The sequence below is a fragment of the Nannobrachium achirus genome, assembly GCF_963921795.1.
Source record: "Nannobrachium achirus genome assembly, chromosome: 6".
Classification (NCBI taxonomy): Eukaryota; Metazoa; Chordata; class Actinopteri; order Myctophiformes; family Myctophidae; genus Nannobrachium; species Nannobrachium achirus.
The window spans coordinates 28,265,115-28,279,873 of record NC_137815.1 but is presented as its reverse complement, the minus strand read 5'-3'; the positions used below and the strand labels follow the sequence as shown (position 1 = coordinate 28,279,873).

Genomic DNA, 14,759 nt, shown 5'->3' with positions numbered 1-14,759 from the left:
TTCTTATTTTGTGTATCATCGTCCTTGATGATTGGTTGACAACATTGTATTTCACAAGGTTTCGTGTTACTAAAGCCCGTATCAGAGTGTACGGTGGAGAGCTATCCACCGGTGGAGAGCTTTCCACCTCAAGTCAGAAAATAAGTGTAGGACATCATAGTCACTCACGGTGGAGTCCTGTACACCGTGACTGACTGGTCTAGATCGACCAATCAGTGAACGGGGTGTAGAGCCTGTCTGTCTGATAGTAAAAACAGAGAGATGTGTTGGGACTTGCGGTGTAAAGCTCTCCACCGCGAGGAATGACGTAACGTTGTAGTTTCATGACTCAAAAAGACTCGAAAAGACTACACCGCGGTGTAAAGCCTTCCACCGCCCAGGCGACTATGATGTTGGCTTTAGGGGAGGCCATGGGTATTCCCTTTAGATTATTGGGGATGTGCCTTGTTCTGTATGTATTAGGCCTATATTATCATTATTATAATCATCATGTCACAATCCATATTTGCTCCTGACGGCCCAATAATAGGCTTCATGGACAAGTGCATTCACGATAATAACAAAAAGTCTGTAATAGGCTACTTATCTCTTAGCTATATATCCCCTTACCCCAGTCCCCTTTAAATATTATTTCTCTGATTAAGAATATAGGATATTTTGCTGGTGGTTTATTAGGCTATTTGTGATCACAAGAAGACAATTAGTTATAGTGGCCAGATCAATCTGACCTGGTCGTGGTCAAAGACGCACAGGACTCGACAGGAGACAGGAGGATAGATGAACGAGGACGTAGCGTCCAGTCGCGCTAGAATATCTTTCTCTTTCTCTCAGGAACGAACTACTGGAGTTATGTTTAACGTGTGTGCTGTGTTTAGGCTGACCTAGGATCAGGTCTGTTAGCCGTGAGGCCGCGAGATGAATGGCTGTGTAGCAGTGAGATGATAATGCTGGTCTAGGATCAGTTTAACAGCGGAGGGAAAAGATCTTGGTGCGTGCGTAAATGCATGCGTGATGCGCGACGCGTGGTGAGCTTGTAGATCGGCTATTTTTTGATGAAAAAGCACCCGCGACCGCGTACAAGTTAAACCATGTCAAACAAACCGAAAATGACTTACCTCTGTAGTTAGAGAATAGCCTAAAAGTATTCCTTTATCCCTGGCTTTTGTTTCGATCTTAATATTATAGATTCCTTGGCAGCCTTCTTCTGCCTGTCAATCAGTTAACATCACGCTGCACGGCTGCAGTGAGTTACATAAAAGAGGGTTTTAATAATGATTAAATGGTCGGGTCTCTCGGAACATCGGAAATAAAAGGATTTTGGGACAACATGTCACGGGTTTCGGTCTGTAAAAAAAGAATGAACGTCGGAACGGGACGGAATTGGACGAGACCGTTACGGGGCCACTCAGGTTTGGTTTTGTAATTTGATTATTGTTTCGTAACTGGTCGGAATCGGTCAAAATTTGACGGTCCATTTAGTTTTCGGGACCATTTTTTGGACCCGTGAAGATAGCCTACGGTTCTCAATCGAGACAGGAGTCTTAATTGGGACTCGCGTGAGCGCACGCAAACACGCACACTAACGTAGGCAGGCTACACAGATATTCTGCACATTTATAGATTGATTAAAAAATGCGTTTATAAACTAAATAGATGTGGTGAAACATCACAAAAAGTGCCACAATAAATGGCCAGGAAGCCTGCGCTGAAAGAACATGTCACATTCTAATCGGGTTAGGTGTATACATGGAAGGATTTTCCTTTTGATCGGGTCGTAAAAAAGTCTAGACCACCCCTCTGCATCCGATCAGAATTTAAATCTTGTTGGTTTTGATCGGGTTTATTTAGGTGTATACATGCAGAATTAGATCGGGTTTATCTAAAATCTTGTTTTTAATACGATTAGATGCGTGCATGTAAACGGGGCTATTGTGCTTCCAAATGTCTTCAGAATGATCTTTAGTGCAGGGGTTTTCAAAGTGGGTGACGGGGCACCCTGGGGTACCGTGACGGCAGTCCAGGGGTGCTGTGAGATAATTTGATAATATTTGGAATTTATTTGGACAGTTGAAAAAATATTTAGTATCATTTTAAACTTGAAGTACAACGTTATTTTCAGTCAGTTCTAACCAAAATGGCTATTATCTCAACATTTTCCTCACAACATAACTACTAAAATATTGTCACTGTCGGGCAGAAACCTCGTATCTCCAAGTTTCAAATGTGTATGTCTTTTTGGTAAAGCAAAGCCCTGCTTCATCATACAAGACTGTCGCACAAAACTAGTGAAAACAGCCGATCTACAAGCACACAACGCCTCGCGATGCTTGTAGATCTGCTGTTTTCACTAGTTTAGAACTTTTTATAGATACAAAACGAACGGTTTTGGACATACAAGGTTTCCACCCGACAACGACGATATTCTATAAATATAAGGTGCTGGGAATGAAAATTATAATGTAGGGGTGCCTCGGATTAAAAAAATATTCATGGGGTGCCCTGAGACAAAAAAGTTTGGGAACACCTGCTTTAGTGTCACATCGCAGGTTTACTTACAGGTGTAAAACAGTGGGTGAATGAATGCGTTGTGAGCTTGTAGATCTGCTCCATCTGCCGCGTGACACTGCTGCGCAGCGAATTATAAATGAGGTAAAGAGGTGCTGGAGCAGCTCCTCTTCTAACCAGTACCCAGCATCAAGTTTCAGCGCTCTTGGCATCCATGTTGGTGGTGTTGCGGGTGGCGCGGGCAAGCACAACAAACGCCACGGTTTGATGGGAGTGCTCCCGCTCGTCACTCAGATTTTCCCGCTCGCCTCTTATTGTCTCCACCAGCTGAAGGCAGGGGGAGAGTATGTTTTCGCCCCTGTCCGTGCGTCTGTCCGTCCGTGCGTCCGTGCGTCCGTACGTCCGTCCTCCGAGTTTGTGTACAGCTAATCTCCGGCGCCGTTGGCCCGGTCGCTGCCAAAATGAGCACACACACTCCCTGGATGCCAATTCAGAACCTCTGCCCCACATTTTTCAAATGGCCCTGTTCTAGCGCCACCATGAGGCCGATGTTTGCAAAACACATTTCTGTACACTACTCCTACAGATTTTGTCCAAAAATCACGCAAATCGGTAGACAGTGTCTCTACAGTCATGTGATCGACACGGATCTGTCTGATTGTCCATATTCCATCCTGATTGGCTGATATTGGCTTTCAAAGTTTGTAAGATTGGTCCATTTTGGACAAAATGCCTCAAATCACAAATGCAGAGTGCAATTAACATGAAATCGCGCACACACGTTCCCACTAGGATGAGGAAGAAATGCCACTTCAGCCTCATTTACCTATAACTACACCGATCAGTTTCAAACTTTGTAAGCGCACTCCCTGGATGCCCCACATTTTTCACATCAGCCTTTTATAGCGCCACCAGGAGGCCGACATATGTAAGACACATTTTTGGATATTACTCCTTCAGATTTTACCCAAAATGAACACAAATCAGTACACAGTATCTCTACAGTCATATGATCAAGACGATCTGTCCTGTATTAAATATTCAATCCTGATTGGTTAAGATTGGCCTCCAAACTTTGCAGGATTGATCCGTTTCTAACAAAATGCCTCAAATCAAACAGCGTGCAATTGTAATGAAATTGTGTACGCACAATCGCAAAAGGCCAAGGAAGAAATTACACTACATAATGTTCAAATCAGCCTCATGGTGGCGCCATGAAAGGTCTAAGATTGGTGAAGAACACATGCCACCCTTTTTACATTGGCCTATTATAGCACCACCAGGACACGTGGCTGGTGGAGACCTGTGCTCGGAAGAGCACTTCTTCTAGTTGAAAATGATATACTAATTCAGCTGTGTCTGCCGCTTCCCATTTGAAAAGCCTTTTACATTGTATTTATTGAAATACTTTTCAGGATTCAACTGCAAAAGTATCAACAAGTTGCTTGCCAATCTGCTACTTTTGCGTGACTCTGCAGTATGATCGAGTAGGGCATTAATTTCTGCCCGACAGCGACGAATGTGATAAGAGGGAGGCCTTCTTTTCGCTGCTATCCTTTTGTCCTACTGTCTGTCCTATTCCCTATAGGCTCCCCCACCTGCCGATGTCTGACCGGCTTCACAGGACCAAACTGCAACCTGCACACCTGTAAGAACTACTGCCAGAACGGAGGCAACTGTACGGTCAGCGCCGGGAACCAGCCCACCTGCCACTGTCCGCCCGACTTCCTGGGAGACCAGTGTCAATACCGTGAGTACTTCCTGTCTGGGAGACCAGTGTCAATACTGTGAGTACTTCCTGTCTGGGAGACCAGTGTCAATACTGTGAGTACTTCCTGTCTGGGAGACCAGTGTCAATACTGTGAGTACTTCCTGTCTGGGAGACCAGTGTCAATACTGTGAGTACTTCCTGTTAGACCAGTGTCAATACAGTGTGTACTTCCTGTTAGACCAGTGTCAATACTGTGAGTACTTCCTGTCTGGGAGACCAGTGTCAATACTGTGAGTACTTCCTGTCTGGGAGACCAGTGTCAATACTGTGAGTACTTCCTGTCTGGGAGACCAGTGTCAATACTGTGAGTACTTCCTGTCTGGGAGACCAGTGTCAATACAGTGAGTACTTCCTGTCTGGGAGACCAGTGTCAATACTGTGAGTACTTCCTGTTAGACCAGTGTCAATACTGTGAGTACTTCCTGTTAGACCAGTGTCAATACTGTGAGTACTTCCTGTTAGACCAGTGTCAATACTGTGAGTACTTCCTGTCTGGGAGACCAGTGTCAATACTGTGAGTACTTCCTGTCTGGGAGACCAGTGTCAATACTGTGAGTACTTCCTGTCTGGGAGACCATTGTCAATATAGTCTCGCGTGGCCAGACCGTTGATCTGCAAATGCTCCCTTCATACAGTCTGGAGCAACAGAAGTCTGATGATGAGTATCTGCTTTGAGAAGCGATAAAGCGGATGTGAAGCCTCCTCCCCACTTCCGCTTCGTTTTTACAGTTGTGCACATTTATCCTAATATGAATAAAAATCATCTAAACATATATGTTGCTGCTTATCAGAAATTATATTTTAAAATATATTTTTGAGAACGGAAATGCCAGTTTCCGGTACTCACCGTTCAGGAGCTGTAGTTCCAGACTCTATATAGCATTCGGAGATTGTGGAATAGTTGTGGGGCTACGCAAGACTAGTGTCAATACAGTGAGTACTTCCTGTTAGACCATTGTCAATACCGTGAGTACTTCCTGTTAGACCAGTGTCAATACTTTGAGTACTTCCTGTTAGACCAGTGTCAATACCGTGAGTACTTCCTGTTAGACCAGTGTCAATACCGTGAGTACTTCCTGTTAGACCATTGTCAATACTGTGAGTACTTCCTGTTAGACCAGTGTCAATACTGTGAGTACTTCCTGTTAGACCAGTGTCAATACCGTGAGTACTTCCTGTTAGACCAGTGTCAATACAGTGAGTACTTCCTGTTAGACCAGTGTCAATACCGTGAGTACTTCCTGTTAGACCAGTGTCAATACAGTGAGTACTTCCTGTTAGACCAGTGTCAATACTGTGAGTACTTCCTGTTAGACCAGTGTCAATACTGTGAGTACTTCCTGTTAGACCAGTGTCAATACAGTGAGTACTTCCTGTTAGACCAGTGTCAATACCGTGAGTACTTCCTGTTAGACCAGTGTCAATACTGTGAGTACTTCCTGTTAGACCAGTGTTAATACTGTGAGTACTTCCTGTTAGACCAGTGTTAATATTGTGAGTACTTCCTGTTAGACCAGTGTCAATACTGTGAGTACTTCCTGTTAGACCAGTGTTAATACTGTGAGTACTTCCTGTTAGACCATTGTCAATACTGTGAGTACTTCCTGTTAGACCAGTGTCAATACTGTGAGTACTTCCTGTTAGACCAGTGTCAATACCGTGAGTACTTCCTGTTAGACCAGTGTCAATACAGTGAGTACTTCCTGTTAGACCAGTGTCAATACCGTGAGTACTTCCTGTTAGACCAGTGTCAATACAGTGAGTACTTCCTGTTAGACCAGTGTCAATACTGTGAGTACTTCCTGTTAGACCAGTGTCAATACTGTGAGTACTTCCTGTTAGACCAGTGTCAATACAGTGAGTACTTCCTGTTAGACCAGTGTCAATACCGTGAGTACTTCCTGTTAGACCAGTGTCAATACTGTGAGTACTTCCTGTTAGACCAGTGTTAATACTGTGAGTACTTCCTGTTAGACCAGTGTTAATATTGTGAGTACTTCCTGTTAGACCAGTGTCAATACTGTGAGTACTTCCTGTTAGACCAGTGTTAATACTGTGAGTACTTCCTGTTAGACCAGTGTTAATACTGTGAGTACTTCCTGTTAGACCAGTGTTAATACTGTGAGTACTTCCTGTTAGACCAGTGTCAATACAGTGAGTACTTCCTGTTAGACCAGTGTCAATACCGTGAGTACTTCCTGTCAGACCAGTGTCAATACTGTGAGTACTTCCTGTTAGACCAGTGTTAATACTGTGAGTACTTCCTGTTAGACCAGTGTCAATACAGTGAGTACTTCCTGTTAGACCAGTGTCAATACCGTGAGTACTTCCTGTTAGACCAGTGTCAATACCGTGAGTACTTCCTGTCTGGGAGACCAGATTATATGAAAAATGTACTTATACTGTAGTTACTTTGTAGATTTGGAATATTATTACAAAACCCACTATCCACTTCAGCCCTATACATATTGCGGCTATTTGAAAATATATTTGTACACATTTTGAACTTGTGAAATGGGACATTCTGCACAATGAGCACTTTTAGTAATTTTGGTAATTTAAGTATATTTTGATGCAGATACTTTTACTTTACTTTTACTCAAGTACCTTTTAAATACTGCACCTTTATTAATACCGTAACAGAGTATTTCTACATTACTGTATTGATACTTTTACTAAGTGAAAACATTGCTGTACTTTTCCCACTTCTGTGCACTTCTGTGCCTGTGTGTGTGTGTGTGTGTGTGTGTGTGTGTGTGTGTGTGTGTGTGTGTGTGTGTGTGTGTGTGTGTGTGTGTGTGTGTGTGTGTGTGTGTGTGTGTGTGTGTGTGTGTGTGTGTGAGCAGGTAGCTGTGAGGGTTACTGCCACAACAAGGGGACGTGCCTCCAGAGCTCAGATGGCAGCAAGCAGTGCCGCTGCCCTCCTCAGTACATGGGCAGCCAGTGTGAGGTGGACAAGTGTCACTACTGCCGGGATGGAAAGTGCATCCCCACCAACGTCTCTCCCACGGGGGAGGTCACGTGCATGTGAGTATGCAGGCATGCACAAACACACACGCACGTGCAGTGCACGCGCACGCGCACACACACACTCACACGCACGCACGCACGCACACACACACACACACACACACACACACACACACACCATCTATCTATGCTACTAACTACATTAGTATGTAGTTAGTAGCATAGATAGAAATAGTAATCTAAGACATGACGTAGGTAGACCAAGCAACTATTCATTAAAAACACAAGTTAGTTAGTATGTGATTTCACACAAATTAGTATGTTATTTCACACACAGATTAGTATGTAGTTAGTATGTTATTTCACACACAGATTAGTATGTAGTTAGTATGTTATTTCACACACAGATTAGTATGTAGTTAGTATGTTATTTCACACACAGATTAGTATGTAGTTAGTATGTTATTTCACACACAGATTAGTATGTAGTTAGTATGTTATTTCACACACAGATTAGTATGTAGTTAGTATGTTATTTCACACACAGTCTGGTCTAACATGTGACTCCTCTGTCTCATAGTTGTACTAATGGCAGAGTCCAGGCCAGCTGCTACACATGTGACTCTAATGAGTACTGTGCCAACGGACAGTGCTCTGTCAACCCCCTCACACAGCTTCCAGAATGCAGGTGAAGTAAAAACAAAAACAAAACAGAAACGTTTGTTTGGATGGTCACCATACAAGTAAATTGACAGTTCTGCCTAACTCTACACTCCTTACACTGCTGCCTCATTGTGCCTTATTGCCTATGTCCTAGACCTAAGCCAATCAGAATGCTTGTTATATCCCAAAATGACTTTAGTTTTAAGTTAACTCTTTGACTTTTTGGCAGAAATTATTTTTGAATGTACCTAGCAATTTGATAGGCTGAGAACATTGTCAATAATAATGTAACTCGCTTCAAAGGAAAGGTTAGCTGAACTCTTAGGATGGTCTGGGGAGGTTCCAGGTATCTTCTTGGGTGCAGATTCAGATAATACGTATGAAAAAAGTACAATTCTCATAACCTATACGGTAGTCTTTACGAGTAATTCTTTTATATACCAGAGCAGTAGTCTAGTCTAGTGCAAACGTGATTGACATAACGTGAGCTTGATTATTTTATTTACGTGCTCCAAAGTGATTTAATGAATAAATAAAAGAAAAATCTACGAAATTCCATAAATCAGAAAACAAATGTTAAAGAAGTAGTGAAACTAGCCGATCTACAAGCACTTTGCGCAGTGTTTTGTGCTTGTAGATCTGCTGTTTTCACTAATTTGGGTCGCGGGCAAAGTTCTAATCTCTCTTTTGGTATGTTTTGGTGATGCGTGTGTGTGTGTGTGTGTGTGTGTGTGTGTGTGTGTGTGTGTGTGTGTGTGTGTGTGTAGATGTTCCTCGGGGTGGGCGGGGCATCGTTGTGAGGAGGTGGCCACCACCAGCGACTCCACAGGGTCAGGTGGACGTAAGTACAACTCTCCTATACTGGACCTCACTCACAGCTTTATATGAACATAAAAGGAATAACTTCTGTGACAATGGATGTTTTTAAAGGCTTGTTCTATAGCCTATATATTTCAGACTCTGTATCTTTATTTTTTAATGAATACATTTTAATTTTGTCCAATCTGTATGGTAGAGTGTGTTAAAACAATATAACTTTTGACCTGAACGTTCAAAAGTTATATTTTAAGTGAATGATTTTGTTTTCACAGTTTTAGTAATAACCTTGATGTGTGTGTGTGTGTGTGTGTGTGTGTGTGTGTGTGTGTGTGTGTGTGTGTGCGTGTGCGTGTGCGTGCGTGTGCGTAGACACGGCCTCCATAGTGATCCCGGTGCTCATCCTACTGCTGCTGGTTCTGTTGGCTGGAGGAGCCTTGTTCTGGTACAGGAAGAGGATGAGTGGGTGAGTCCAACACTGGAGACCCTTTAGTTGTACCTCTGTGCTGTCTGTCTGTCTGTCCCTCTCCTCTCTGTAGTAGATGCACAAGTCCTGACGCCACTCCCACTTTTTGTATTCAAATTCCCATAAGAAAATCTTAGATTGCGTCATATCGTCACTGTTGGGCAGAAACCTCGTATCTCCCAAGTTTCAAATGTGTATGTTTTTTCGCAAAGTGAAGCACTGCTTCATCACACAAGGCCGTTGCACAAAAGTAGTGAAAACAGCTGATAAGCACACAACGCCTCGCACCGCGAGGCGTTGTGTGCTTGTAGATCGGCTGTTTTCACTAGTTTAAACATTTTTTAAATGATAAATGCAAAACAAACGGTTTTGGACATACAGGGTTTTCACCCGACAACGGCGATATAAGAATTACATTTACTGCCTCCCCCTGGCCAGCCGAGTGCCTGATGGAGGGGAAAGGAACTGGTTGGAATAACGCGTTCCTTCCACGCGATACGTCCAACCGGGTAAACTCCCCCCTGTCAGGTGAAAAGAAGCGTTTTGGACTCCTCATGCATAGACGGAAGCATGAGGTCAGTCTGTTGTCTCCCCAGGTTGGCAGAGGGAGTGTAGCACCCAGGATTACATTAGACATTTGACACTGGGTGAAAAATAATCGGTTACAAAAATCGTGGGATAACATTTTTCAAATAAAAAACACAAAATTAACAAACCACCCCAGCTCCATTTTATGACATCTCTTCTTCTTCTTCTTCTCTATATAATGACATCTCTTCTTTTTCTTCTTCTTCTCTCCTCTATGTAATGACATCTCTTCTTCTTCTTCTCTCCTCTATGTAATGATCTCTTGTGTCCTTCAGGTCTAGCAGGCCCGGCAAGTCCTGCTCCAGGCACTCGCGGTAACGGTTGCCAGGGTTACGCATTCACCCACATCCCAATTCTGCATCCAAAACATGCATCTCATCCTCTCCTCTCCTCTCCTCTCCTCTCCTCTCCTCTCCTCTCCTGCGATCTTCTCTCTCTCTGTCCCTCAGTCATGAGTCGTTGGTTTTAGTGTGGTATTTATTTATTTAGCCCTGTGGTCAATGTTGTTCCATTCCCTCTGGTCGCATTGAGCCATGCGCAATCCTTAAGTCACACATCTATCCTTTGTCATATAGTCGCATCACTCCGCCGGAAATCCCGTTATTCCTGGCGAGTGGCACGGCCATACGACGAAGAATAACGCTTAGCTTTGAGTTACACTTGGTTTGATGCAGGTTAAAAGAGCCAGCCTACAATTTAACAAGTTAGCGCTGTGACACGTTGTTAGCTTGTAGGCTGGCTCTTTTCGGTGCGCGACACTCATGCGCTAACTAAGTATAAATCAGGCTTTTTAAGCACAGATCTATGGAAGCCGCAGTGTGAATAGATCTGTCTGCGTGCGGTCAGTGCTGTGTCGACGTCTATCATTACTGTGCTGTATTGTACCGTACCGTGTCTGTGGTTTGTGTCAGTAGTGTCTGTCATTACCTTAGAGAGACGGACACTGCGACAGCATTCTTCTTCCAAGCAGATAAATGTTGGAAAATGTGAAGAAGTAAAACATCCAGCATTTACCAAGAGATACAGTAGATATACTGTATACAGGTGTAGGTTTTTACAGTGCAGTGTAGTCCAAGGGTTCCCAAGGGTTGGTTTGTTTACTGTTGATTGAGAAAACAATGTTGCACATAAACCCATTAAAACTGGGAAAGCATCCGTGTCATTTTAGATAAAGCACAATTCAAAGCTTGCAGCATGACACTTCGTTCATATCTGCTATTTTTTATCATTTTTGAAAAATCGTGAAAGTGTTACTGATTTAGAAGGCGTTCGTAGAATCGGCCTCAGGTCTTAATGGGTTAAACGCCGGCCCCCAGTTTGGGAATCACTGCAGTGTGGAATGAATGTTGGGTTTTACCTGGAGGATTGGCTGTACTGTTGTTCCTTGGATGATGGTGGTGACAGTAATGTGACGCTTCCCCCCCTCCCTTGTGATGTGACCATGCCACTTGCTTGCGTTGTTGTATATACGCGTCTACAAAGTAGGGCATTCACGAATAGTGATTTTTAGTATTCGAATTATCGAATATTCGGACTGGCCAAACTGTCAAATATTAAGTAAGCAAGAGGCGAACATTGTTCGATCTACATGCTCACAATGCCTCGCGTTGTGAGCATGTAGATCTGCTATTTTGTCCCGCTTTTCACAAACTATACGTTTATTTAAAGAGAACATTTTAAAATTTTAAAAATAAATACGTGAATATTCGACTTCGGTGAACAACGTCGAATAGTGACTTTGATATTCGAATATTTGGTGAATGCCCTACTACAAAGACACACTGGCAGCCGAATGGATCTGCTCTTGACCGTAACGATTCCTCCCCCCGCAGGGCTAAGGGCTTCCAGCACCAGAGGATGACCAATGGGGCCATGAACGTGGAGATCGGTAACCCCGCCTACAAGATCTACGAGGGCGAGCCGGACGACGACGCCGGGGAACTGCTGGACGCAGACTTTACGTTAGACCCGGACAAGGTAGGAAATAAAACATGAAACACAATTCCAGTCAACTCAAAGGAGCCTCATAGACTCATCCTCGAGAATCTCCAACAGTGATGTTGCTAGGTTTTCAATGTAATGGGTCCCGGGACCCACAGGTGGTCATTCAAATCAGTGTTGATTTTGTCGACTAAAACTATGACGAAAAATGTTTGTCGACTGTGTTTTTTTCACTGACGAAAACAAAATAAAAACTAAACAAAAACTAAGCTGTGGTGACTAAAACTAAGACTAAATATATTGACAATTTCGTCAACAAAATAAAAACTAGACTAAAGCGTTATGTTATGTTATGTTTTATTTATTTGATATGGACAGCACAATCACATTGGACGAACCAGATGCATTGATATAAGTGATTTTAGCACAAGTACTAATTCTCATCACCTGTCCACAGGAGGCTTTTCTATTTTACAATAGTCAAATCTAACACGCAATCAAGTACAATAAACGTTAATACTAATCTAAACCCCAATCAAGTTAGGGAGGGATTAGTGGAGAAGAGAGTCATTTTATGTTTGGTTGCTCTCAGGTGTTGTGTGCTGAAAATAGCAGATCTACAAGCTCACAACGTGTCGCGCTGCCAAGTGTACCGTAAAATCAGTCATTACGATGCCATCAAGGCCTGCCAAAAAATAATTTAGTCGACTAAATCAACTGTAGATTTAGTCGCCTAAAATCTTATGATATTTAGTCGACTAAAATTAGACTAAAACTAATACTTTTTCTTTAAATAAAGGACAGACACATGGATTTACAAGACAATCTCAATCATCTCATATATAATGCCAGAACGCACAGCTGTGGAGACTCCACCACATGCAGCTCAGCTGGTGCAGTGAAATGACTGATGGCAGGAAGGTGTCCTGGGGATGCATTGATGCTTAGTTTAATGCGCCCTTTGTTAAAGATATGCGTCACAGACGCAGGATGCAGGGCTAGTAGCATCACTGCGTTCAAGACCATCCACAGACCTTCAATTCCCATACAAACCAGGGTATCTGGTCTTACAACCCATATACCTCTGAACTGTATACCCATACTCTGGGGTATCTGGCCTTAAAACCCAGATACCTCTACTAGCTTCATTCAATCATCTTTCTAACCATACGGGTTAGATATCCCGGTTTAAGTCCACTTGGACACCACTGTCCTAGTCCCAGCCTTTGAATAACAGTCCTTCCCTTTAGTAGTATTTTACATGGTCCCATATCCAGACAACGCCACACTGATAAGAACCAGTCTGCGCGAGCAAGCCGGGGCCAAGAGAACCCCCACGGCTCTTTAGATGCAATGTAGAAGTAGTCCCAGCAGCACTCACTGCATCCCAGGGGTGTATTGCTGTTTGTTTTTCCGGCAGGACAGTCATTTAATACATTCCGTGCCCATGGGCAGAGTTTGTTTGTGGAGGAAGAAGGTTTAGGATATTTACTGTGATCTCTCGTTCTTTAAATAAATACCTTGGATTATATTGTATGTAAAAAAAATATATATATAGGGATTCTCTAAGCTTTTTTTGTCCCCCAATCATCAGTGTACTGTATTTTGCAAGCATTTACATTTGTGTTTTCAGATATTTAACCACTTGAACTGTCAATACTTAAAACACTTGACCTTTCACTATGTACTTAGTCTGCATTTTTCCCCCCTCTACACCAAAGCTAGCCCAAAAGTGAGCTTGTAGATCTGCTATTTTTGGCTAATGTTCTCTGAATATGGACGCTAGGGTTCAAGTGGTTAATATAAAAAAGGAGAAAAAAAAGGTTTCTATCACACAAAGATTTGGAGGACCCCCTATAGTAACTCTGAGGAACCCCTAGGGGTCCTGGACCCCCTGTTGAAGACCCCTGATCTAACGTTGTTGTGTCAATGTTGAGCCATTGATCTAATGTTGTGATGTGGTGTTCTCTCTCTCAGGGGCGTCAATTGGGTATGGCAGGGGTATGCAGCTGCCATACCCTGGCTCCAGGGGGGGAAATAAAAGTTAGTTCTAAATGTAAATCCATGAATGTCTCGTTGTCTATCTGCGCTGGTTATTATGTTGTTAAATTACAGTAAAAGAACTACAAATGCTAAATTTAACATAATGGTCACTTTAACAAGGTATTATAATTAGATTCGCCACACTTGTATTCTCCCCAGCTTGACAAAATGGTATATTCCCAGGTTCCGTAGGTCAGCTGCACAGGTGCAATGCATTGTTGTTAATTGTGGAATGTTTACTAACATGCCAAGTTTAGCTGCACTTGAAAAACCATTCCAGGCTGCCATATCCAGCCCAAGAAACCGTAGAAACCTGTGTCCTTTTTTTTAGACATTGTGAAAATAGCCGATCTACATGCTGCGAGGCGTTGTGAGCATGTAGATCTGCTATTTTCACAATAGAACCGTGTTATCCAAAATGTAATGCCTATTTTCCACGAGGACTCCCATCTTTGCCATACCCTAGCTTTTGCTGAACTGACGCCACTGCTCTCTCTCTCTCTCTCTCTCTCTCTCTCTCTCCGTCTTTCCCATTCAGCCAACCAACTTCACCAACCCGGTCTACGCCACTCTGTACATGGGGGGACAGCACAGCCGCAACTCCCTGGCCAGCACGGACGAGAAGAAGGAGCTGCTGTCGCGGGGGGACGAAGAGCCTCTGGTTGACCCGCTGACCTCTTAGAGACTGTCCCATTGGTCACTCTACGCCCCACCCCCCAACGCTAGTTTTCTTTCTCCCCGTGAGGAAAAAGGGATAACCACGCCCCGAGCGCTTGTTTTCTTTCGTTGGGTATGATGGAGGCGCGCTGACGTCGCATGAGCCGACTCAGCGCGGTTTAAGAAGTCGTAAACCAGGGGGACAGAATAGTGCCTCCGCGCGGTCCAAGTGAACACAGCGGAGCGCTCCCTCCGGTTCAGCCAATCACAAGCTTCCGCGGGCGGGTCTTAACGGTGCCGCGACCAATCAAATGAGTTTGGGGCGTGGTTATCCCTTTT

At 43.5% G+C, this 14,759-nt stretch overlaps 1 protein-coding gene across 1 annotated transcript in view; it reads left to right on the top strand.

Annotated features, from left to right (window-relative positions):
* LOC308286965 (low-density lipoprotein receptor-related protein 1-like) overlaps positions 1-14,445 on the top strand; it is a gene marked incomplete at both ends in the record, with an annotated part of 303,935 nt that extends 289,490 nt beyond the window's left edge. Inside the window, 8 exons of the mRNA XM_080728087.1 lie at positions 4,094-4,255; positions 7,123-7,303; positions 7,827-7,934; positions 8,677-8,750; positions 9,098-9,191; positions 10,055-10,093; positions 11,612-11,756; positions 14,302-14,445. Of these exons, the coding sequence (XP_080584213.1) occupies positions 4,094-4,255; positions 7,123-7,303; positions 7,827-7,934; positions 8,677-8,750; positions 9,098-9,191; positions 10,055-10,093; positions 11,612-11,756; positions 14,302-14,445 (947 nt within the window). The remainder of the gene's footprint in view (positions 1-4,093; positions 4,256-7,122; positions 7,304-7,826; positions 7,935-8,676; positions 8,751-9,097; positions 9,192-10,054; positions 10,094-11,611; positions 11,757-14,301) is intronic.
* Between the last annotated feature and the right edge of the window lie 314 nt (positions 14,446-14,759).